The 26089-nt window shown below is 33.2% G+C and overlaps 1 protein-coding gene across 1 annotated transcript in view; it reads right to left on the bottom strand.

Moving 5' to 3' along the window:
- DIAPH3 (diaphanous related formin 3) overlaps nucleotides 1–26089 on the bottom strand; it is a 495179-nt gene that overhangs the window by 146203 nt on the left and 322887 nt on the right. Inside the window, exons 23-24 of the mRNA XM_079137635.1 lie at nucleotides 21278–21404; nucleotides 11985–12147 (exon numbers count right to left, since the gene is read on the bottom strand). Coding sequence (XP_078993761.1) covers nucleotides 11985–12147; nucleotides 21278–21404 — 290 coding nt within the window. The remainder of the gene's footprint in view (nucleotides 1–11984; nucleotides 12148–21277; nucleotides 21405–26089) is intronic.

Genomic DNA, 26089 nt, shown 5'->3' with positions numbered 1-26089 from the left:
GAAGTTTTATATATATATATATATATATATATATTTTTTTTTTTTTTTTAATGAATTCACCTTCATCTAGTTTGTTATTCATTTACTTTCGATTCTGTAGATTCTTAATCTGGGAATTTTTAGTCATTGTTAAGAATACTGTCTTTCACTCATGCTCTTGAGTTTATCCTTTGGAACATTCATTGTACAATAGGTTAGGCTTTCTCATCCTGTTCTATGTGTTTCTTAAAAAAGTGTATTATACTTCTAAATAAAATGTCTCCCTAAATTGCTTTATAGACAATTTATTTAGATCTACTACGCAATCTAGCACTTCTTTCTTTAGCTGAGTATTATTTGCTACTTAATCCACTGAAAGTTAATTTTCATCATCATACTTCCAATTGCATAAATTTAAATTGTTTCTTTTATAAACTGCTTGGTTATTTTTGGTAGACTCCTGTTTCTATCTCTCTTTCTTTATAAAATCTTATCTCTTATTTCTTAAACATTTCACATGTTGTTATTCCATATCTAGATTCTTGGTTGCCTATATAATTTGTTCTGCTTTTTCCTAATCATTTCATTACACAATTCCTCTCTTGTTTGGTGATTGATTGGGATTAATTATTCTTATTGAACTTAATTTGTGAGAAACTTGAGGACCTAAATTGTAATTGTCTTTCAACACACAGCTTTGATTGAGCTTCTGTAAATTACCAGGGATCATTTCTGAACCTGGAGAGATTGAATATGCTCTTGTCCCAGGCTTGTAAAAGTTTTATTCAATGTACTCACTTATCCTGCACCAAGTCATGGTCTCAGCCTTCACATCCTGGGTAAGTCTAGCTTTCCCCTTCCTTACTTAAGTCAAGTTTCAATTTTGTTCTTTTCCTTTTAATCCTTTTGCCCTGGGATATTTCTCTAACTTTCTTACCAAACAGCTGTATTTCAAAATGTTCCCTGTATTCTGGGGTGAATAAATCTATAAGTGTCTTTACTAATCCATATCATGATAAGCAAAGTCCTCCAAGTGTTTTCTTTTATATGTCTCAACATTCCATTTCTTAAATACTTTGTATAATGTTGCAATTTTTATATAATATATGTATTTCTGGGCACCTTATACATGTGTTTTAGAATCCAAAGGTAAACCACGGTAATTGAACAGCCATACAAAAATCAGTCCTGAACAAAAAAAAAAAAAAAGTTAAACCTGAAAGTTAAAGATATCTTTAAAAATATGACATTCTACTACTTTTAGAAATTTTAAAAAATCTGAACTCAAATACAGGAAAGAGTATAATAGTAAGAAGGTAGAAATCTGAAATCCTGTTGCTTTGGTTTAAATAACTACTTGGTACTAAAGAGCTGTGTCACTCTGTGACATACGCAAAACATTAAATGATACATGGGACATTTTAAGAATTAATTAATTCACATCTGACTCATATCACTGTCTGGCATATAATACATGGACACCCTATAAGTAAACATTATTCTATTATTCTATTACCATATCACTGATTTTAAATATTTTATTACAATATCATTAATCAGTTGGCCCAAATACAATTCCTCAGTAATAATACAAGGAAGAGCCACTTTCTAGCCTATATCAATTATATATTTTCCTGTCAAGCATATGGGGGAGTGTCAGTTTTCACAGTTTCTATGACAATATAAATGTTTCCTATTCAGAGATGTTGGAATAGGAGCATGCATTAAGTTGATTGGGAGGTAAGTGGATGCATACAGGTATGATGAATGGTGAATTACATATGGAAGGCAAGATGTAGTTTTCAACCTCAAGTCTAGCTATTATACCTCTAAGGACTTAATTTACATATATATGCACATTGTTTTTAATACTTCCAAATCTGTTATGAAACTTTATTTGGGAAGAAAATTTAGTTTCCTGTGTTTTCTCTGCAAAATATTACAGTCACTTAAAAGAAATTCCTGATATTCGACATTCACATTTAACTCACACTTAACACTGCCTAATGGCACAATGATTGTTTTAATTTTCCCCCAAAAGTAAAATTTAAAATATCAAAGTGTAATTTGTCCCACTTCCAAAAAGCTTTAAGAAATCAGTCTATCTCACAAACATACATGATTTTGATGGATTTTTCAGTCCTATAAAATTATAATAAAATATAAAAATGATAGTATTAAAAACAAGTAGACTGTCAGAGATCCTGACTTTTTTAAGTTGTATTTTATCTCTAGTTCTGAACCTTAGGCATTTAAAAAGTGTCATCTATCCATCTCAACATTTTCCAAGACATTATAACACAGTTATGTTTTTTTTTTAACAGAAAGTACTAGAGATTTCATTATTTGAAAAAAAATTTTGAAAAGCTCATAAATGTCTTCCTGTTCAGAGTTACATTTCTTTCAACATCAACGGATGCTCAGGTTATAGGTGTGGTAAGGTTTCACTAAACTAAAAAATACTTTTATCAGAGTATTAAATTTGTCTTGTACAACCTTAAAGTGAGATGAACAAATTCAACTTAAATCTCCAGGCTCTCCAGAGGAATGGGTGTTAGATACCATAAAAACAAGGCTAATTTTCTCAAAGAAAATAACATATGGGTCCAATACACTCCCATTAAACATTTTGCATGGAGGTTGCTAACCCTTGGGTTGAGACAATGCTCAACCATACTTAATAATCAACTACTGATGACTTCATCCTAAGAACTGAAAATATTTTTAAGTTGAATGAACTCCTAGAATCTTATACTCTCATAAAGGAACATGAAAAAAATATTTTAAAAGTGAATAACAGTCACGGAAGACTTTAAAGAAACAAAAGTTTTCCATCAAAATTACTCTTTTGTAACTAAATATAAAAAATTTTCCCAAACACACACACACACACACACACACACACACACACACACACACACACACACACTTTACTTAGTGGGAAATGTTTGTTCCTATTGCTCCTGTTTATAATTACAATAGTAGGTGTCTTAGAAAGTAATCTAGAATGACAGTAAAATTAATGTAATTTTTCTAGGATTATCAAATCCAATTAAAAATGCTATCAATGTGAATGGGAAAGCATGATATACTATGCTCTGGCAGAAACAATTCATCATCTTAACATTCAATATAAGTTGCTATTAGCTGAACTTTATAGACCACTACACTTATGAGAAGCAAACTAGAATGCCCAAAGGTTGTGTAGGTGCTGATGATTAAACTCTTTGGATTCAAATTATTGATTAACTCACTGGTGACAGTACTGACCCTTCGAAAATTTGTTATGGGTTTGTTTGCAATTCCTTCAAACCCTTCACAAAATTCACAAGTAAATGAGACACCTAACTTATACAATTGGTATGGTTTGAATCCGGCATGTCTTTGCTCCAAAGCTCATGTGTTGAAAGCATAGTCGTCAATGTAGCAAGTTTCCAAGGAGGAGATTTTAGATAATGATTGGATCGTGAGGGCACAACCTCATCAGTGTATTAATCCATGAAATGGATTTTAAGTTGTGAGCCCACCAAAATAAGCACGGACAGAAGATGCTTCCTAGTATAACTGCACAAGCTGGCTCAATACCCACCACAGGCGCTGCACATGATTTTCCTTTTTCTGACAATACTGAATGGATTAATCGGAGGTCAGAACTAATTGGAGGAAACAGGTCTCTGGAGGCATGCCCCAAAAATGGTTATCTTCTCCCTGGTCCTCTCTCCCTTTCTAGGCTTCCTGGCTGCCTTGAACTGAACAGCTTTCTTTCTGCCACATCCTTCTATTAAGATATGTCTGCCTTGGAGCCAGCCTATCACAGATAAAATCTCGGAATCCATGAGCTAAAATATATCTTTCTTCCTCTAAAGTTGTTTGTGTCAGGTATTTTGGTCATATCGACAAAGAGATGACTACTATAACAATACTTCTTTAATGAAGTATGAAATTTTCATAATAAAGCTTTTCCAAACTATAATTTGACTTTCCATTATGTTTTCTCTTTCCTTGTGTTCCAAAGGGATGTATTAAAAAACAGTGACTTATGAAAGTAAATAAAGGTACAGATATGCACAAAAGAGTAGCCATATAATACTTAAAGATAGACATGACAGGATAGTATTTAAAAAAAAATTTTTTTGAGATAAGCAAATTCCTCTCCAAGGGGAGTAAAGTCCCACACTGTCCCAAGTGTACCTGGCTATGTTTAAAACATAACATGAAAATGAGCCTTATAGTATGTACCTTCTTTTCTACTCCCCTCCACTGCCACAATTTTGTGTGTATGTGTGTGTGTGTGTTTGTATATAATATGGAAGGAATGACTATCTGCTATACAAAGAACATGATGTTTTACTGATATTTCTAATATCCTAGTTTACTGTCACCTTTCACATACTTGGGTTAATGTAACATTATTACATATGTTGTGCTCATTAATGTATTAGAATAATCTAGCTATACCATTTCATTGAACAAACAAAATACTTTAAATATAAAAGGAAAATACAAATTTAGAAAATTAAGCCACTTGGTCTACATGTGTTATTACTGTAAAAAATCTAAAGAGTAAGGATGAGGAGAATCTATCTGAATTATTTTCAAAGTTACAAACTCACAAATACTAAAGGAGAAGAAAAAACTTCCCATAGCTAGAATTATCTTCTTCTAGGTTTGAAGCTTTATAGTTCCAAGTATGATCTCAGAATAACAAAGGTGCTAATGAAGACATAAGCCCTATGTGAAAAGACTCCAAATACAATTTTCAAGTTGTGAGCCCACCAAAATAAGCATGGATAGAAGATGCTTCCTATTATAATTGCACAAGCTGGCTCAACACCCTACCACAGGACTTGTACTAGATTTTCCTTCCTCTGACAACATAGATGAATCAATCTACAAGATTTAAGGAGCACTCAGGGCTTTGACATTCCTGATATTGTCTAGTTGGTCCACATAGTAGTCAGCATAAATGGCATTCAGAGTGTCTTGACAAGCATCAAATTTGTGTAATTTAAATGATTTACAAAACAAGTTTTGTTATCTTGCCCTCCTTGTCAAAATAATTTTACACTAAAAATACTCATTGGATGATTTTTTTTTTTTTTTTTTTTTTGGTAATACACTACTTTAGTCTGAAATTGCAGTAGAATAATGAATTGTATTTAATCAACAGATCAGCAAGATTAAGTGAGTTATAATTGATTTTGTATTTGTTCGCTACACATATTTCAATTATATGAACCACAAATCAACTACAAGTCTACAAATAGCATGAATGACAAATCTTTAACTGAATGAAACAGAACTTTAACAAGACTGTAGAAATCATCTAAAGACAGAGCTAAACATGAGAAATCAGTAGCTATTTATTCAACTCACAGTATTCTATTCTGGAAACATAAAGGAAAAATTTAAAATATTAATCATGTTATAATGAGATGAGAAAGGTAAAATTATTATACTTCTATTATTTGTACACAGCTAACTAGATATGAGGGTGTATTTACATTAGGTTATTTGATTTTCAAAACATAACAACCCTAAGAAACAGACTACTATCAGGAAACCAAGGTTGAGCAGGTTTAAGGAACTTGCCACATTCATTTCACTAATAATCCATAGGGATGGGCTCAAGCCAGGTGCTCTGTTGCAGAGTCTGCCTTTCAAACACTTCTATTTTCCCAAAAGGGAGACAAAGAGCAAAACATCACTATTAAAAATAAACAACACCCAGGCATGGTAGTACGCGCCTGTAATCCCAGTGGTTCAGGAAGCTGAGGCAGGAGGATCATGAGTTCAAAGCCAGCTTCAACAAAAGCGAGCCGGTAAGCAACTTAGTGAGACCCCATCTCTAAAATAAAAATACAAAATAGGACTGGGCATGTGGCTCAGTGGCTGAGTACCCCTTAGTTCAGTTGACTACTGTGCAGTCACCTCACCTGTAGTAGCGCCCCCCTAAAAAAATGAGTAAAATAAAAAAAAAAAAAAGGTAAAGATTCCACAAGCAGAATTCATCAATCACTTAAGATGAAGAAATCATTTATCTCCTCAATTGTCAACATGAGTAATTCAGTTGGGAGTTATTGCATGTGGGAAATAATGCTTAGAGAGGAACAGACTGACTTTCATGGACTAGAAAATAATAACTACAAAATTTGATACATATATCTATGCCCATATACAAATAAGAAAAAAAAAACACACATTACCCCAGTTTGCAGAGGAGGGAGGGACTATAATCTCTTTTAAGGCAAGGAGAGCTTTTTGTTTATATCAGTTTTTTAGGAATTACTAATAAAAAAGGAAGTATAGTAGTATTCCAAAAGAGTATGTTCAAAAAGTCAAAAAATATTCCATACGGGAATATCTGATACTGCAAACTCAGAGTGTCCAAACAGTAGTTACATGTTTAACGAAAACTAAAACACATTTTAATAAGCATAAGTTAGTTGAAAAATTATTTTGAAACAGGTTACGCAAGGACAACAAAGGGATCCAAAGAGAGAAAAGCATTAGAAACAATTTCTCTGATATATTAAACAAAACAAATAAAGTGTGAGATGAAATCTGCTTAGGGAGCTGAGAGCATTATACTACACTAAGAATTTTGGTTAATGAAAGAGAATAGCAAAGGAACTTTTAATGATAAAAGAGGGGGAGCGCCATTAGGATAATGAGTGATAAAGAAAAAAACTGTAATTCGGGCCATGTGAGTAAAAGCAGTTAAAGCAAAATCCTCTACTAGGACAGGGAGATGGGAACAGGATATACATTATGCTTTAAGGCCACAGTGACCAATGGCAGGCCGGAAAATTAGGTTTAAACTCAAACGACAAACAGAAACACACTGCAGCTGCTGAGTAAGATAAAAGGAGGGTAGGAGTTTGCTAGCAGGATCCAACAAAAATTCCCTAATGAGCTCAATTCATCCCACAGAAGCAGGATATCATCTATTAATAACAGGTAGGTTGTTAATGGCATGTAATGATTCTAAAACCAGTCACAAATGTAAAATGATGACGATGACTGCTGCCCAACATTATGCTGCCAAAGCAGCGGACTGCACCTGGTACAAAGCTGAATGCCTGGTAGGCCACGGATTTATACTGCTGATGTGAGAGGTCAGGTATTTCTACCTACTACCCCCAATCTGAACTTTATGTTTCATACAAGTCCTAAAGGAAACAAAAATCTATTACAGAAAGGTGCTGACTCTAGCCTTCACCTTTTTCCCACCCCAGAAATCAGGTTTCACATTCATAGTCCTCTGAGAGGACATTTTATGTTTTGAAATCGAAGCAGCCCTGAAAACATTCTTCTATCATGAACCTATCAATGCAAATAGAAAGCTGTTATACCAGAGTCAGGAAATAAAGTATGCCTTGTGCTGACACTCTCCAGTAGGTCATCAAAAACACCCTTCAAAATTACAACCTTGAATTTTCCTGCAAACTCTCTGAGCAGCAGTGGATGAAGCTTTGGAGTCAAGGCGGCATGGGTTCAATCCTTGCTCCTGAGAAGGCATGGGGCTTTGCTACCATGCAAGTCACCTCACCAAAACATTGTGAGGACTAAATGGGCACTGCATGTAACGCTTTCAGCACAGGGTTAAGAAAGAAGCAAGTACTCAATCAGTGGCATTTGTTTTTGGTTTTGACCTGCTGGCAATGCTAACAAAAATAAAGCTAAGTGAAATTATAATGCAAACTTACTCCCTATTTCTGGCAACCTTGGATCTGCAGTTCTAAATAAAACCACTCCCCACTGGCAAAACTACCTAAAGTAGATTGTTCTATGAACAAACAAAACAACAACAAAAAGTTAATTCCCAGATGAGAATTTTCAAGTAAGAGGGGTAAGTTAAACTGCTGTCAAAATGAACAGCTGTTCTTCAGAGAAGCTACAAGATTTTGAAAATTTTCCCCCTTGGTCTACATGGCTTGAGGCAGCAGTCTGGAACAGATGCTCCCTCTTTAGCTATTGTAACAAGGCTCTCATGGCGCCAAAAAACCCCAGAAACACTGAAGAGCTCTATCTATACAGATTAGTCATGAAATCCGACTAATATGAGATTAGTCAAAGGTGTAGTAAAAGGCTTTAAATAGAAAAACAGCCTTTAATTACTAAAATTTAATATCCTAGAGTATTAATATTTTGGGACAAACTATATACAAACTAAATTATTATAACAAAGAAAACAGTTACAATTTTTATTTGGAGTGCAAAGGTTTAATGTCAAGTTAGCTGTTCAAAACTGTTTTAGCAGTTGCACATTTAATAGGAGTTTAGCAGAGTACAGCTATATACAGAACAGACTTTGGAGTCACAGAGCCTGGGTTATCATCTTGGTTCCTTGCTAGCTGTGTAATGATGGGCAAGTCAAGACTGAATAGGCCTCAATCTTCTCATCTATAAAATAGGAACCACAGTAAAACACATCTAGTTTGGGGAAGAATTACATGAGTGACTAAAGCCCTGGAACATGGGTAGTAATACATGTTCACTATTAAATCATGCCACCCATTGATTACTCAACAAATTTATCATATGCCATGAGACACAGTAGAGACACAAACAGAAATAAGGTTTTATGAGAAGAAGCAAATTCGGAGCAGAAGTCAGAAGGGTAAGTATAATAATTTAGCCAGGCAATTAGGGAGTGCTCCAGCAGAGCTAACGATATGCAGAGTGACCCGAATTCAAGCGAATGGAAAACTGCCATCATAAGTGTATGGAGTGAGGACATGTTCCAAACCTCTTTATGTAAAATAAAATGAACCTTTATGTTATAGTAAAAAGACCATAAAGACACCTAAATGCCAATGGATGAAGTATTAATGGAAACATTAACAGTATTTTGAAAAAATATATATACATTTTGGCCTAGCACGTTAACATGAGTTTCCAGTACAGACTTTTTTGGGGGGTAGGCAGGTACTAGAGATTGAACTCAAGGGTACTCGACCACTGAGCCATATCCCCAGCCCTATTTTGTATTTTAGAGACAGGGTCTCACTGAGTTGCTTAGCCCCTCGCCATTGCTGAGGCTGGCTTTGAACTCGAAATCCTCCTAGCTCAGCCTCTGGAGTTACTGGGATTCTTTCAATACATTTAAATTCTCACCTGTAGTTACAGACCAAATATCTTCATACTGACTTAATTCAACATAACCTGGTTTCCAAAGATGAATAATACGGAACTATTAAAGGGCAACCTCCTACGAAGTCAGAACATTGACTAAATAAGGGATTTGTCAAGAGTTTTTTGCCAATTAACACACTGGAATTTTTGAAGATACATTTTTTTTCCAAAATTTAAGCAGTATAATCATGTATACCAACCCCCCACAAAAAAAGAGAACAAAAAAAATGCATATGTGAAGTATCATCACCTTTATATAAACATTTCAATTCTAGTCTTCTTTTTTCTTATTTTTGGTCTGAAGAAAATTTCTTCTCTAAGAAGAAATATTTCTTATTTAGATACTTTAAGCTTAGCAGTAACAATTTTAATTTCATGTAGCATGTGCATAAATGTTTGTCAGCAACTACTTCTAGAACATATGAGACTCTGAAATAGACAAAACAGAGAAGGCACTCTGTTACTTGCTTTTTTGTCCTTTGATCTCATTCAAATACTTTCTCCCTCAATCCACTATTTAGTAGGAAAAAGTCTCAACTTATCCACAGAATGCCCTAAAGTCCTCTAATCCTTTTAGAACTTGGGAAAGATTTGGAATTAAACCTGGATTCAAATCCCAATTCAATAATTTACAGATGATATCACTTTGGTCTGATTAGGAAATTCCCCAAATGCCAGTATTCTTATTTATAAATTGGAACACAAACTATAGAATACAGTAAGCAGAGTAACTCTAGTGGAAGAATACACAGATTCAAATTTTAGTTGCATTATTTTATAGCAGCATGACACTGAGTTAGATATGTTCTATTTCTGTGTCTCAGTTTCCTCATCTGCAACCAAGGATGGTGAAAGCTAAAAATTTTAGAATTACTGTGATGTTTGATGGAGATAACAGACATAAAGCACTTAGAAGAATGGACCATGGAGAATCATATATTCAGAGAAAATAATATATGAAATGTAGTATTTCATATATCCATTTTATTCTGTCTGCAATTGTCAGGGATTCCCAAGACCACCCTTGGGTTTGATGATTAGCTGTAAGGACTCATAGAAAAAAAAGCCATTAAACTCAGAAAAAAAGCTATTACATACTATACTCCTGTTATAGTTTATTAAGTGAACAAATAGATTAAAATCAATAAGGGAAAAGCTGCATAGGGTGGTGTCCCCTGGCTAAAGCAGGTGCCAGCTTGTAGTTGTGCTCTTCCACAGGAGTCCAACAGGAATAAAGTGCAACATGCACAAAGGAAGTATTGCCAAGAAGGGACTCTCACCTGAGCCCTGGTTTCAAAGAATTCTAATGGACTGCCTGTATGATGGATCTGAGCTACTCAGTCTCCAGGCCACCAAGAGGCCAACAATGACAGTTGGCCTCTAGGGCACCAAGTGAACAAAAATTGGTATTCACCATAAATCATGTTGTGAACATAGTCCATCGAGGTCGATCTCAGGTTCTAGTGAGATTCCCAGGGCTTAGAGGTGATTTCTCAGAAGAGAGGCAAGAGCTAGATTTTTTTTGGCATAAGAAATCATGAACATCCCACACTCTTTGAATTAACCTTTTCTTTCATGATAATTTATTGAGTAATGAAGATGTGCCAGAAAGTATTTTAATATATCATTTGACTTAACAATTATACAGTCTTTCAAGGAAAGGATTAACATTTCTTTTTACAAATATGGAAACTGAGGCTCAGGAAGGTTAAATGTGCTCACAGTCACATGATTAGGGTGGAATAGAAAATCTAGCTCTCTCAGACTGCAAAGATTTTGAACTACTTCCACCAAGTTACGTTGCTTCAGAAAACAAAAAATTTAAAATAATATATTGTACAGAACATGATACAGATGCATCATAATATATATAAACATAATCACCAAATTCACATCTCATAGTGAAAAACCTAATTTAAAGAACCATTCTGAATTTGTGGAGAAAATGAACTGGAGCTGTGAGTAAATGTGTGTTTATTGTAGACTGGTTTTCCTTTTAAAATAGTGGGTTTTTATTATAAGACTATCTAATCTTTCCTAAGTGATTATACCCAAGTTCAGGGAAGTCAGCAATAAAGTTTTCCTAAGATTAAAAAAAACCAGTTCTTTAAATTCAATCTTCTTTTTCTTTATGCTTCAAAACTTTTAAATCCTCACAAACATTTGCTGAAATACAGAAATGACTTACCCATTTATTAAGAATAACAATTTTTTTCCTTGTAGAAATATATCACCAGTTTCCCTAGGGAGGCAACAATGCCTTCTCAATTTATTATGTGTGTGGTTTCCCCCACCCCCATCTAATCAGCTAATACTTTTCAAAAGATCTTTTTAATGCCTAAATGAAAGGATTCCACATCAAAGACCTGACCTCCCTATTAAATTATCTGAAGGAAACCCTAGGAATGTAAAATCTATTCAAAGGAAAATCACAGGTAGCTTATTGTACAATGCATTAAGAAAAGAAAAGGAAAAAAAAGCTTCATAAGAGCTGCATGGAATTTGGTAAAATTATACCACAAAAATACAAATCGATCTTAAGTATAAAGAAACAAATTCATAGCCAAAAACTTATTACAAAAGAGTTCTGTAATCAGCCAGGAGGGAGCCTTTATGAAAAACTTCAGAATTTGTCACTTTTTCAATCACATTTTCTGATTAAAGTTTAACATTGGAAAGGCCAAAAAGAGAACAAACCACATATTTTTCAATAGATTAAAAATCTGAAATTTTAAAGGTAACATTCAACATCAGAAAAGTAGGTTTTGCTACAGATAAAAATGAGTGGAATGAAATAATGAAATGATAGATGAGATAGTATAGATAAAAATACTTTTTAAAAAAACAAATTAAAATTTTTACCATACCATGAATGTAGTTCTGAAGTTATTTAAGTCAATAAAAAAGTCTTCCACAGACACCTTCTTCACATCAATGGCATAATATACCATTACACTCTGGTACAATTTTTCCATGTTTTCAAGTAACTTTTTAAGTTTCCCGTATTGTTCTTTTGCACTGATAACAAAGCTGTATATTATAGTTAAGGTATTTTGTAATTTACAAAGTGAAACTTTAGGCACAAAAATACACATAACTCCAAAATCCCACTCTAATTTTTAGTCACCGTTACTACATCACCAAAATTCCAAAATTACCTTAACAGTCATTCTTAAAGACAGTCTAGATAATATAGCAAACATTTAAATTCAATTTCTAATTAACTGGCAAAATTATCAGAACTCAAATATTTACACATTTAATATTTCTATTTTATTTTATTTTATTTATTTTTTTTTTTGCACAATATAAAAATGTTTATTTCATAGAATTAGAGAATATAATACCAGTTCATAGATTCTGGCAAGGATGTGGGACAGAAAAGGAAGATATTAACCAAGGAAAGGACACAGATTTTCATTTAATCATGAGGAATAAAGTTCTGAAGATATGTTTTACATCATGGTGCCTATAGTTAATAGTAATGCATTATACACTTGAAAATTCCTAAGAGAGCAGATTATATATAACCTTACTACAGAAAAGTAATAAATATGTGAGATACTGGAAGTGATAACTAGAATGATTTACTCATTCAACAATGTATGTACATATTTCAAAATGTTTGGGCTGGGGTTGTGGCTCAGTGGTAGAGTGCTTGCCTAGCATGTGTGAGGCACTGAGTTAGATCCTCAGCACCATGTAAAAAAATAAATAAATAAATTAAATAAAGTTTAAAAACTTATGCTGAACTTTTAAAAATATTGTATTATCCATCATAAATATTAATGATGGTATAATGTGTGTATATGAGAAAACCTTGAACCAGATATGTTAATATGAATAAAAGTATAAAAAGGATAACAGCATGTGTGCTAAGAATAAGCAAGTTTTCTCCATTTATTTTAGTGTTGGTGTGTGAAGAGAAATAGTAGGAAATACAACTGAATAATTATTATGAATCAAGTTTGGAAGAACTTGGATACTGAATTTGATTTGTTGGGCAAAATCTGGATGGGTGAAGAATACTTTATGGTTTAATGGGGAAAAATATAAGAATTATCAGAATTATCTTTTAGTAATTTCCTAATTGAGCCAAATCCAGGATATAGGCCTATAGATTCTTAGTAATCTATTTCCTGGTATTTCTCAATGTTTTAAATTTTGAATATTAGCATTTATGTTTTTTTTTTTTATTGTAAACAAATGGGATACATGTTGTTTCTCTGTTTGTACATGGCGTAAAGGCATACCATTTGTGTAATCATAAATTTACATAGAGCAATGTTGTTTGATTCATTCTGTTACTTTTTCCCTTCCCCCCACCCCTCCCACCCCTCTTTACCCTCTATACAGTAGTTCCTTCCTCCATACTTGCCCCCCTCCCTAACCCTAACTCTAACCCTTCCCTCCCCCCCATTATGTGTCATCCTCCACTTATCAGCGATATCATTCGTCCTTTGGCTTTTTGAGATCGGCCTATCTCACTTAGCATGATATTCTCCAATTTCATCCATTTGCCTGCAAATGTCATAATTTTATCATTCTTTATGGCTGAGTAATATTCCATTGTATATATATACCACAGTTTCTTTATCCACTCATCAATTGAAGGGCATCCTAAGATTCCATCTCACCCCAATTAGAATGGCGATTATCAAGAATACGAGCAACAACAGGTGTTGGCGAGGATGTGGGGAGAAAGGTACACTCATACACTCCTGGTGGGGCTGCAAATTAGTGCAGCCACTCTGGAAAGCAGTGTGGAGATTCCTTAGAAAACTTGGAATGGAACCACCATTTGACCCAGCTATCCCACTCCTTGGCCTATACCCAAAGGACTTAAAATCTGCATACTACAGAGATACAGCCACATCAATGTTCATAGCTGCTCAATTCATAATATTTCTATTTTATAACTGAGTTTAAGAAAAGAAAATTTCCAATTTGCTAAAATTATAACCTATACCATGCAGATCACACAATGTGATTTAAAATTATAGTTTGGCAGTTCTAACTGAGTTACTAGAATGATACTGAAACTGACAATAGACCCCATTAAGTACAGCAATTAAGTTGGACAAGTTGGGGTCAATTCATAGTTCCTAAACTTGGTAGTAGTGTACCTGTGGACAAGTCTTTGCCTCTCTCTGCCTCAACTTTCCCATCTGTGGAATGGGAATAACAATACCACCAATCTCATAAAGCTGTGTGAGGAGCCAATGAATCAATACCAGCAACATTTTTAGAAAAGGGACTGTGCACTCAATGTCATATATAAATATTTGAGTCACTAATTCAATGTGATAGTCATTGGCAGTTGAAAATATGTTCTAAACAAACCATGGAATTTCCTTCATTGTGTAACAAATTGCTGATGCAGTCAGATATAAAATCATGATGCCATATTCTGAAAGACTATTCTTAGAGGGTTAGTCATAATTAGGCTCCTTTAAATTGGGACATTCAAAGAAATGGGACATACAGAGTTAAACTCACAGAAACCATGTTATTATCTTTGACTAATGCACATGTATAAACAGACCTTAGCAAAATTTAAACTGAATTAAGTTAAATGAATTCAGACTATGAATAAGAAACCTAAAACAGAATGTATATATCTGAAAATATTTCTTACAATTAAAAAAAAAAAAGATATGGTTCTTTGGTTAAAGTTTTTCCCAATAGAGAACAAAATAAAGAAACTGAGGTAGGCCCTTTATTTTGAGAAAGGGAATGAAAGAGTCAATTAAAAAAAAAAAAAAGAGACCATGTGGTTGCCAGATAGGGAGTGAATCCAGGACACAAGAAACAATTCTAATAATCAGAGCCTGACCTCCCCACAGGTCCTGAGGCAGCCAGTCAAGTCACAGCTCAACTCTGTAATCCTTGCCAGTCAATCCCCAGGGGATCTGTTTCCCTTCTATTGCTGTTTCTTTTCATACTATGTTCTTATATGTAGTATTTTAGAAGGAAAAATGGACTAGAAGGCAGGGAATCTTTTTTAATAACCTTAAGATGTGAATGTGACTCAGGTTATGTTCAGGTGAACAGCGACATACCTCTGTACACTTTATAGAGTCTAGGTTTTAATACTTCCAGTAACTGATACATTTACTTATGATATCACTTTGCAATTCTTGAATGAGTAATAAAACATTTTGTATAATTAGTCAAACCACAAAATCACAAGATATTATAAGAACTGAATCACAAAAACAGGTTTCCATATGTAATATCAATATTCATGAAATATTATAGGTAAAGTAGATTTATGTAAATAAAGATCACATTTGAAATGCATTCAGAAACTATTATTAAATAAAATATATATTAATCTGTAATGTGAAATAATCAATCAGAAATAATCATTAAGAACTCAACACTAATTTACATGTTTACTTAATCAATAAGCTCTCACCTAAAATTATTTGTCCCAAATTGAAAACATATCTACTTGCATTATTTATATATTCTTAATTCCTACCTAAAAGAAAAACTCACTTCTGTCTTTTCTTGTTGAAACTTATCAAAGATTTCTTCAATTTTTCCTCTTCCATGATGCCTTCCTCTAATTGCTATAGCTTGGAGAAATCATTTGTTCCACTAGAACTACAGCATTTGTAGTCTATTGCACTTACCTGGAAATTCTTCCAGCACATTGTTACTTCCAGCATACTGTAATTAAGTTGTAAGTTTTCCTTTCTAATCTAATTCTTAAGTGGGGCTTTGTTCTTTCTAACAGTGTGGTCCCCTCTTACTTTCTGTTCATTCTCTAGATGCTATCGAACATTCATTCATTCATTTATTTATTTATTTTGTGGGGTCCACATCACATTTGGTATTTTATTAAGAGACAGGGTCTCACTGAGTTGCTTAGCACCTCACTTTTGCTGAGGCTGGATTTGAACTTGTGATCCTCCTGTCTTAGCCTCCTGAGCTACTGGGATTATAGGCATGGACTACCCATGCCTCGCAATTTATCTTTTATTCAGTCATCTGCAATGACATTGGTTCCAATTACGTATTTCATCCTAGTACTTTTATTCTTCAACTTTGAGAGAAAAAGAAACAAAGGTTCTCCAAAATTACTTAATGAAAATTCATAGAATGCCTATTCAAAAAATTGCACATATTCATGTACAGGCACACACATAATTTGGATGTAAAGAGCTAATGGAGCCACTAAAGATTATTTACACTGGATAACAGGTTAATGACACTCTTTTGGTGAACACCTATGATAGGATGATTCTATAGCTACTCCTTTTCTGTCCCTATCACTGCTTATAAAGCTTTGAGTTTTAATAACGGGCACTTCACAAATACTGATAATTTTATCCTAAACAGGCAATACATGCATTCTTGAGAATCTGTTTGGTAAACAAGTAAAAATAAAGCAAAGATCTTCTTTTAGATTTTCAGGTAAGAACCATAAGTAATGAAATATCAGAAATGTCTGTGTATATTTATAAAACAGAACAATTTTATTAAAAGATGTGATGAAAAAGATGACTAAGAGCCAGAAGCATGCAAATGACATGGTTTTGTTCTAACAGCTAGAGAGTTTTTAAGTCAATTTCTTATCATTATTACACATAAAGCAATTTGCTGCCAAAGGAAATGAAGTGGAGCTTTGAGTAACTGGAATTACCCACAAGAATGGCAAAATCGTGATTAAACTAAAACAATTTTGGAAATAGCCAAATTAATCCTTGGAAGTTTAAAATGACTGTCTGATAGGATGTAAAAACTGGTTACATGAATGAGGTACACTATGTCAGTACTGAAGGGCTACTCTCATTAAGGGATGGTGAAAGATCCAGATAAAAAATTATCATCATCTAAAAGAAAAACAAGTGAAGCTGTCCATGTTCCAACTGCTAAATTCTAAATAAATGTAAAATCCATGTCAGCAGTAGCTGGGCTTTAACTATATTTTTCCCAGAATAAAATTCTACATATGGAAAGCACTTTAGAGAAACATTGTAAGACACTCAACAAAATAAACTTTTGATTAAATTCAGGCAAAAATATTTACATTCTAACTATATGATGTTTAATGAAATCTATTCTTGCTTTCTTTTGCTTTACCTTAACTAAAACTCAGCACAAATCCTCATTCATTTCTACTTGAATCAATGTAATTTTCCCATTTGAAAGGTATTCGACAATTATGTTCATATGCACTGAAGTACAACTGTTTAGTGTTGGGGTCAACTAAAGAGAATGACTCAGATTTGGTAATTCAAAACAGGTCTGCCAGTAGTGCATATTCCCAAGCTATCTACCACAAATATATTCCACATCTATTCTTAGGTCATATCCTCATTATTGTACTCCTGTCATCAAAAAATCTCATTACTTCCCATAACACATCTTCCAAGGACCAGCATCAATCAGTTACTTAGGTCTAACAATTTGGCTAGACCGTCTTAAGGTCTGGGATCCAGACAGCCATTCAGTCAGTATTCACTGAGTTCACTGCTCTTCAAACACTCTTCTAGAAGGCAGGATCCCTGCAGCTGTGAAAGATACATCTCAGAATGCGAAGATACATAATAGGTAAATGAGATTTTCACACAGTACTAAGGATAATGAAGAAAATAAAAGTTTTTGATGTTGTACAAATAAGAGAGGTTAACTTGATTTGGGTGGTCAAGCAAATCTTGTCTAAAAGATGACTGACTAAAACAACTAAGGCATGACAGCAGAACAGCAGAGAGTACTAAATTGTATAGCATTCTCTTATAAATGGAATAAGACTCAGGAAATGAAAAGATAATTGTAAATTAGAGGATTTATAGAGAAAAAGAAGCAGGATATTTAACCGGAATCTTAAAAGTTTGTTGAGAATGGGCTAAGTGGAAAAGAGAAAAGAAGGGATGAGTGAGTCGGAAAACTAACTCAAGAGAAAAAAAAATTGTTGTAATAAAACACTCAATTACCCCGTTTTCCACTTCTTCAACTGGAATATACATTACATAGGTTTACATTTTATTCAGTGCAGTCTTATATTTTACTTCCTAGTCACAATTCAATTTAAAAAGTGTTCTAATTTCTTTTACCTGCAAATGCTGTACTTTCTGTAGTACAGAATACAGATACAATATCAGTTTTTCATTTAGTTTACTGGGATGGTTTTACCATCTACCCTATAATTTCAGAAGTGCTGTACAGTGGAACAACAATAAAGAAAAGTATGAAAATAAAGGGGGATCTGGATGAAGAAACTTAAAAAAATATAGGAATGAATCAGGTAACTTGTCTCATAAGTTGTGATACATAAAAAATATATAAATGTCTAACAGAATGATTTTTTCTGAGACTCAGGAGAGAGGGTAGAAAGAAAATAGAAAGGCAAGTGATTGTGCAAGGAGAATATCAAGGGCATGCTCTATGATCTATTTGCTATTTTCCTAAAACTAAGAAATATTAAAGGTTGAAAGAAAGGAACAAGTACTACATGACATAAATCATAGCATTTTCTTTGTTTCTCACTGGTAAGAATTTAACAAGTATGTATACTTCACATATAATAGCTTGCATACAACAAGTGTCGATCCTACCTCAAATTTGTATTTCACATTTTTCAAGTAAATATTTACTACAAAACTATTCAACACCAATTATAGTTCTGACCTGGCTTAGCAACTGGGAAAAATAATCATTATGAAAAAGCCAATGATACATGAAATAATTGTGCATGCCATTTAAAGGAAGTACTAAATTCATATTTCTTTGTTATAAAGTAAAGGTTAAAGAGCATGCACTAGAAGAATAAAAACACACGATGATTGACTGCTAGTAGTAAAATTTCCTATAACAAAATTCTATCTTTAGAATTTAAGACAATTCAAGTAACAGATTATTTAATAGTTCAGGATATCATGATTGTTTGAAGTAAATATGTACTTGTAAAGACTCATTTAATAAATTAAATAATGCATATATTCTTTTTAATTGGTTGATGAACAAAATAGTTGACATGTGCTTCAACTAATAAGCATTTAAACATAAAACATAAACAATGTTTGAGTGTTAATAACTTACACTTAAGTTAATATATTTTTATTCATTGTGCATTTTAGCTTCCAAACTCTTCCATTTTCTAAGATCTAAGAGGCTCACAATTTGCCATTTTAATAAGATCTGTATAAAAGCATTTAATATTCAAAATCTGACTTGTTGTCAGTCCTAATTAAAGTAAACAAAGTCTTGCAATGAATGAATTTAATTACTTCAAAACTAGTATGTCTAAGATGAAAAGCAAACGAGTGCAATCTAATCTCAGCAAAGAATATTTATGATTATAAGCTTTGTCAATAGCAAAGTGCACCAACTGTTCATATATCTGACTTCCAAGAGATACATGAATGCTAATCAGTTCATTAGAGGCTTCTAGGTTGTGATATTTAGCGACAGGATATAGTAGCTTTCTTGTCCATGGAGTATAATTGTATTCAGAATGAAAAATTGTTTCCAACAAAGCATCATCCTTCCTGTTTCTGATTTCCTGCTGGTTGCTTTTTATGAGCTGCATACCTTTCAAGAAGCCGACATCATTCAGCTTCTCATGTCATATGAATACAAGTATGAATATGTCCTGAGATTGTCTGCTGGGCAGGATCCTATCACCTTTACTCCCAGTTCAGGCATTCTTGTTAGGCGGAGAAGCCTAGGCTCCATAATTAGGGCACTCACAGCACATTACCAGAAGCTATAGTGGAAATCCTTACTAAAATGTTTTCTACGCATAGGATATAATAACGAGCACTTCAGTTAACAAAACTTAATGAGAAAATAATAAACTCACATGTGAGCATTTTAACATTACAAGATGATTGTGGGGGAGGAGAAGGTAAGAATGATGAAACTGATAAAACTGCAATAACATTTATTTTTAAAAAGCATGCTTTGTTGAATGAGAAGATAGTACAAAAATGTATTCTTGATGGATAAATACAGACTTTAGTTTAAAAAAGAAAGCGAAAAATGAGAGCTTTACTCACTATTGTGATAATGGCATGCTCCCTAACAAGGAACGGAATGGATAAGAAACATACAAAAGGAAACAAACTACATTAGCCTGAATTGACTGTTGCTGGAGTGCACTTTTATGATATTTCCTGACAGAGACAGTGAAGGAAGCTAAAATTGAACTAATTCACAATTAAGCTGAAAGCATATACAATATAATCTATGACAAACCAAATAATAATTTTGTGATTCACTAAATCTCAGGGGAGATAAAGTACGAGGAGGAAAGCAGTCATTTTACTTCAAGTACTTCTGTTAAAAATAAAATATTGAGTGTCTATTTATAAGAGCTCATTTTAGAAGTTGGTTACCCTTTCACATAAAATTCAGAAGTCCATATGGAATTTTAATAATGCACTGTAATAATATTTCTTTATAATACAAAAGATATCAGTCTCTAATTCATATAATAGTTTATAAAGTGATTCAACATTAGTTTCAGGAAATAAAAAAGAATTTACTACTTCAGTTAGTCATTAGAGATTAAGCTACAAAGTTATTGATAATGAAGATAACTGAATGCAAAGAAAATCTTAAGTCAATCAAGAAATCAGTCTCATTAACTTATATATCTGCCAATTTTTAACATGAGTTAAGAAAATATAAACTCCAGTAGTGATTGTGACAAACTCCATTTGATCTTGGGCTATGCAGTATTTCAACATGAAATACTAAATTTTGTGAAGCATGAGTTAATTTCTAATATATATCAACGCATGAAGCTGACTAGTCACACTGTGAGTTTATAAGGGCTGTATCAATTTTCTGAAATATTTCCATAGTATCTAAATTACATCATGACTTTAGTCTCAAACTTCACCAAACTGAGTTTCAATATTCTTCATCATACACATGAGAAGAAAGTAAGGCAAATGGATGGGGAAAAATGGGAGAACATGCTACTATCCAAGTAGATAAAAAGAAAGGGAATAGAAATCAACAGAAATACATGATGTGTTACTCATGATTGAACACTTTAATTTTCCTAAAAAAAGGCAAAGGTCAAACATCTACAATTTGACACTTCAGAATTATTTTTGGTTATGAAAAGTCATTTAAAACATTAAAAAACTGTAATTCCAGTTGACAGTGACTTAACTTATTTAGCTATCCAAAGGATATGGACATCTTTGTCACAAACTTGTCATGTGAGTCCTCAGGAGGGGGAAAGGTTTCCAAATCTTTCTCAATCTGTTGAAGCTGCCTTCCCATCTGCTTCAAATTCTTTTCCAGCATTTCTACAGAGACTAAAAGAGAGTATATTAAATGTCTTCAAAGGACAAAATTACAATATATAAAAGGTAAAATAATCTAGAAACAAAACATTTGTGAAAACCTCATGATATAAGAAAATGCATTATTAAAAATTGAATATCACAGTTTTGATTTGTTGAAAAAAGTTGTAAAGGCAATTCAATAATATATTACTTAAAATATAAGACAAAAAAGTTTAAGAAATGCCCACATGAGTAAACCACATTTAAGAAATAAGTTTTGTTTAAAATTAGAGTTCTTGACCACTACGAATATTATCAAATAATGATACTATTCAGATAAACAAAGAAAGACAATGTTTTAAAATTAAGCTTATATAATTCTAAGGTTTCAAAAGAATCTTTTTAGGGAACAGTGAGTAGATGGGAAAGACGAATAAAAGTTGTTTCTATTGTCCAAACTAATCCATAATAGTAAACAAAAGTTCTCACAAGCTATTTACAATGATGAACGTCAACTTTTCTTTACTGACGCCATGAGTACAATGTGTATTTATTATTTAAAAGTTAATATTTTCCGTCTTGGAATTAAGTTTGCACTCACAGCACATATGAACAACAAATGGTAAAACAAGGCACAGGGAACATCAGAACATACTGGCATAATAGCAAAACAGACAATGATCATTAAGAACAATTTCCCAAATCTTTGTACAGTCTATCTTACATGATATTAGGATCAAGAGTTACCAATAGAGAAGATAATGGCCCAAATCAACTTTTTGTATATTTGCTTTAGGTTTAAGATGAAATTTAATTAAAAAAAAAACAAAAAAAAAAAACCTCTGGTTCCTATCAATGCAAACTATATAAAATAATGTTTTACAAAATTAATACAATATAGTTTGTCATTTTCAGACTTGGAATTAATCCTAAAGAATAAGACAAGTCAAATATTACCAATAAAGAAAGGAATATCCTTGAAAGTAATGTAAATGCCCAAGAAGATAAGTCCAAGTTTTTAAAACACATGGTTTATGGCTGACATAAATAGCTTTCAACAAAACTGTAACATACTGTTATTAAAAATTACCATTCTAATTTCAGATAAAATGTTTAATAAATCCAATAACTGAACTCTTCAGAGAGTCACATATAACACTTGTTTGTCCCTGAAGAATGAGAGTATTTTAACCTTGGCTCCCACCTTGATAAAGCTATACTCAGGCATATTGTCTTATGAGTTCTCATACATCCTGTTTCTGTAGTTTTCACAATTGAGATTGGAGCTAGGAGTGTACCTTCATGGCATTTCATGTAGGAAATCCTGGGTTCAATCCCAAGCACCAGTAAAGGAAGGGGGAAAAGTGCAATAATTCAGATGATGGATTATATGAAATGTTTCCATTACGGTACTATTTAGTATAGTAATTCAATCTGTTTAACTCATGATTCCAATGTTTTTCTATACACTGTTCATGGTAGTCACATACATTTCCTAGGTTATGCTCTTTCATTTTTGTGTCTGCTGGTCAATCTTCCACAGTCAGGACTTTTATTTGATCAGGCCCATGGTGTTTCACTTACTCTTCTCATTTCCAAATGGTTATTTTGCTTCTTTCAAAGTTCTTTTTCTGCATTACAGAAGAGATTCCTTTTGCTCTCCTAGTCTATTTGATCTCTCCTCTAATGTCTCATTAGCATTTCCTTTATCATTTCTCAAGAAATCTTACAAGTGGTTCAGTCACTTTTATACTTCTTAAAACTTTGAAACTCCTAATTAAATAAATGTTCTAGAACACTTAAGATTTTTATATTAAGTAAATACATACTCAAAAAGTTTATAAGTCATTTATATTGTGCTATTAATCAGGTTAAAAAAGTTCAGGTACTATAGTATAGTCTTATTAGTAATCAATGTAACAGTATTGATAATGAAAATAATAATAATAGCAGGTAACTCTACTGAGTTACTGTCTTAAATGTTTTCCAATAATTAATTCATTTAAAGACAACATGATGAAGTATGTGTTGTTATTGTCCCCAGTTTACAGATGAGTAAACTAAAACTGAGAGGGCAGGTAAAATATCAAATAACTAAAAAAGTGGAAAATGCAGAATTTATATTCAGCAGTTTCTTGCCAGAACTTCTTTTAACTATTGTGATATGCAGAAATTATTAAGAGAAATTATCTCTTTGTTTTTCATAATCTCTACTCTTCCTATCAATGACATTTAAATAAACAATTGTTTTCATATAACTGGTTTCTTGTACATTCACGCCTAGTTTAATTAAAAGTAATTCAAAGATGGCTATGCCTAGTGGGAAAATGCCTTAGCTGTCTGGAAGGACAAATGAACAGTTAGGAAAAAAAAAAAATGCTGTTTAAAAAAACAAACACGAAGTACTATTCCACCATTGAACTAAACTACATACTTAAAACACTTAGTCTGATGTTGAATCAGGAAAAGATCTAGGGAACCACAAATATAATTCTGAGTCTCTCATCTGACAAAAAAGCACATGGTAAATCTCGGGAGGGAACATAGTCAGATTTTTTTTCCTGACATCAAATGTTCCAAAACCAATCAATTCTGTAATTCTCTAACACCAACTGTATTTCCTACAATTTAGTGTCATCTTCTAAAGGGCTCATGTCCCACAACACTGTCCTCATGTTGGATACTAGCTGCAAGTCCAAGAGATTATCCATACTTCTGAAGAACTGGCTATAAATTTGAGGGTGCTATAAGTCCCCTTTCATAAGGTTCATAATTTACTAAAATGACTTGCAGAACTCAGGAAACTGCTATAGGTACAGTTAGTTTTATAAAGGACACAGATCAGGAATAGTCAAATGGAAGAGATTCATAGTATAAAGAGATTCTGCATCCCCTCTAGGCACATGCCCTCCCAGCATATCCATGTGCTCACCATCCCAGGAGTTCCCTTAGCTTCTCTGTTTCAAAGTCTTTGTTGAAACTTTATTACAAGGCATTAAAGATTAAATCATTGCCCATTCACCACCTAACGCAATCTGTAGCACCCCTCTTTCCCTGGATGTCAAGGGTTGGGCTAATAGTTTTAATTCTGGAATCATACATTTAGTACCACTGGAGTCCACTCCCTATGGAAGGAAAGGTTTGAGACTTTTTCAACTCATTGCTAACCAGTGGGTCAAACTAATTCCTTTGTGATCTGAAGCAACTTCTCCTTGGATCAATTCCACATCAGTGGAATGGGACGAATCTCATCACATATTTTTACCTCAGAGATATTTCATAATAGATCAAACTCTATAGTGCAGTATGAAGAAGTTTTTTTGAAAAAGAATATACTATGTCTTTCTTATTCCTAAAATAAATAAGAAATGATAACGCTTAAAGATTGAAAAAAGTGATACTAGAATGAAAGGAGAAGTAAAGTCATCACCACAAGCACTAGGCCAGGAACAGGTCAGCATGGAAGTCAGGTCAAAAAGAGTTGCTATTTTCAAGTATTTTTGAATGCTGGGGGCATATTCAAACATTTAAGGTCAGGACCATCACTAGTAAGCAAGCTATCTTTAAAAATGGTTCTTGCAACGACTCTATAGATGGAAATCCTACTAAGTCATCTCAGGTTTCATCAGTAGTCTCTGATTTACATTACTTGTGCATTATACTTAAGTGGATTTAAATGTAATTGACCAACCTCTGTTAGGTTTTTTTTTTTTTTTTTTTTTTTTTTTGCGGTGCTGGGGATTGAACCCAGGGCCTTGTGCTTGCAAGGCAAGCACGCTACCAACTGAGCTACATCCCCAGCCCTCACTGTTGGTTTTTAAATAAGGACCAAAGCACACTGGGAAGAGAGAAAGGAGTGTGTGAATTCTAGACTAATAAACTATAGTCTAATGTTCAGGGCCATCGGATATATAAAACTAAAGAGCACTTTAAGAATTCCCTTGGTGTTTTCCTTTTCAGCAATTATATTTCCAAGGACAGTTTCTTTATGCATCTTCAAACATAATTTTACCATATTTACACAAGTCAAATTTTTTAAGGTCAGTGACTATCTTTTTTTTTTTTTTTTTTTTTTTTTTTTACTAGAAACCCCAACTAGAGAGCTTTAAATCGTAAATTCTCAAAGAAGTGTTATTTTATATGTGTATCTATTGAGAACTGTGCTTGAATTTATCTTTTAACTTAAGTCACATTTCTTGTCCAAGAAATTAATCTTATTCCTTTTCACTATTTAGAAGAAAAATAATAAAACAGAACTGTCATCAGGGTTGATTAAACTATTTTAAGGCAATTCATACTTTTCCAGTTTACTCAATAATTGTCAGGTGGGCTCTCAGTCACCTCAGACATGTGTCTTGCCCTCAACCAGCTCCATCCATAATCTCCACATCTCAGTGGGCAGAAGGCCCACAAATTCTTTTTTCCTATACTAGTAACCTGCTAGTTTCAACCTTTCTCCCCCTTATAAGCCTCAGATCCAAACAGTCATGTCACCTCACTCTTTTGACTTCACAAACAGTACTTACTTTGGAAACTCTTATTTCTTCTCTGATTTCCTACTGTTCTTCTCCAGTGCTTTCACCACAATTGTATGTGGGGACTCCCAATCACCTAGCAATTTAAAGATGTCTCTTCCCAATTTATAGCATGCCAGTAGACTGGTTATATAATATCTGAGCTCCTAAACAGGTCCCCACATAAAATATTTCGTATTC

The sequence above is a fragment of the Sciurus vulgaris genome (assembly GCF_902686455.1).
Source record: "Sciurus vulgaris genome assembly, chromosome: 4".
Taxonomy (NCBI): domain Eukaryota; kingdom Metazoa; phylum Chordata; class Mammalia; order Rodentia; family Sciuridae; genus Sciurus; species Sciurus vulgaris.
Note: the sequence above shows the minus strand (reverse complement) of the source record. Positions and strands in the feature narration are given on the sequence as shown.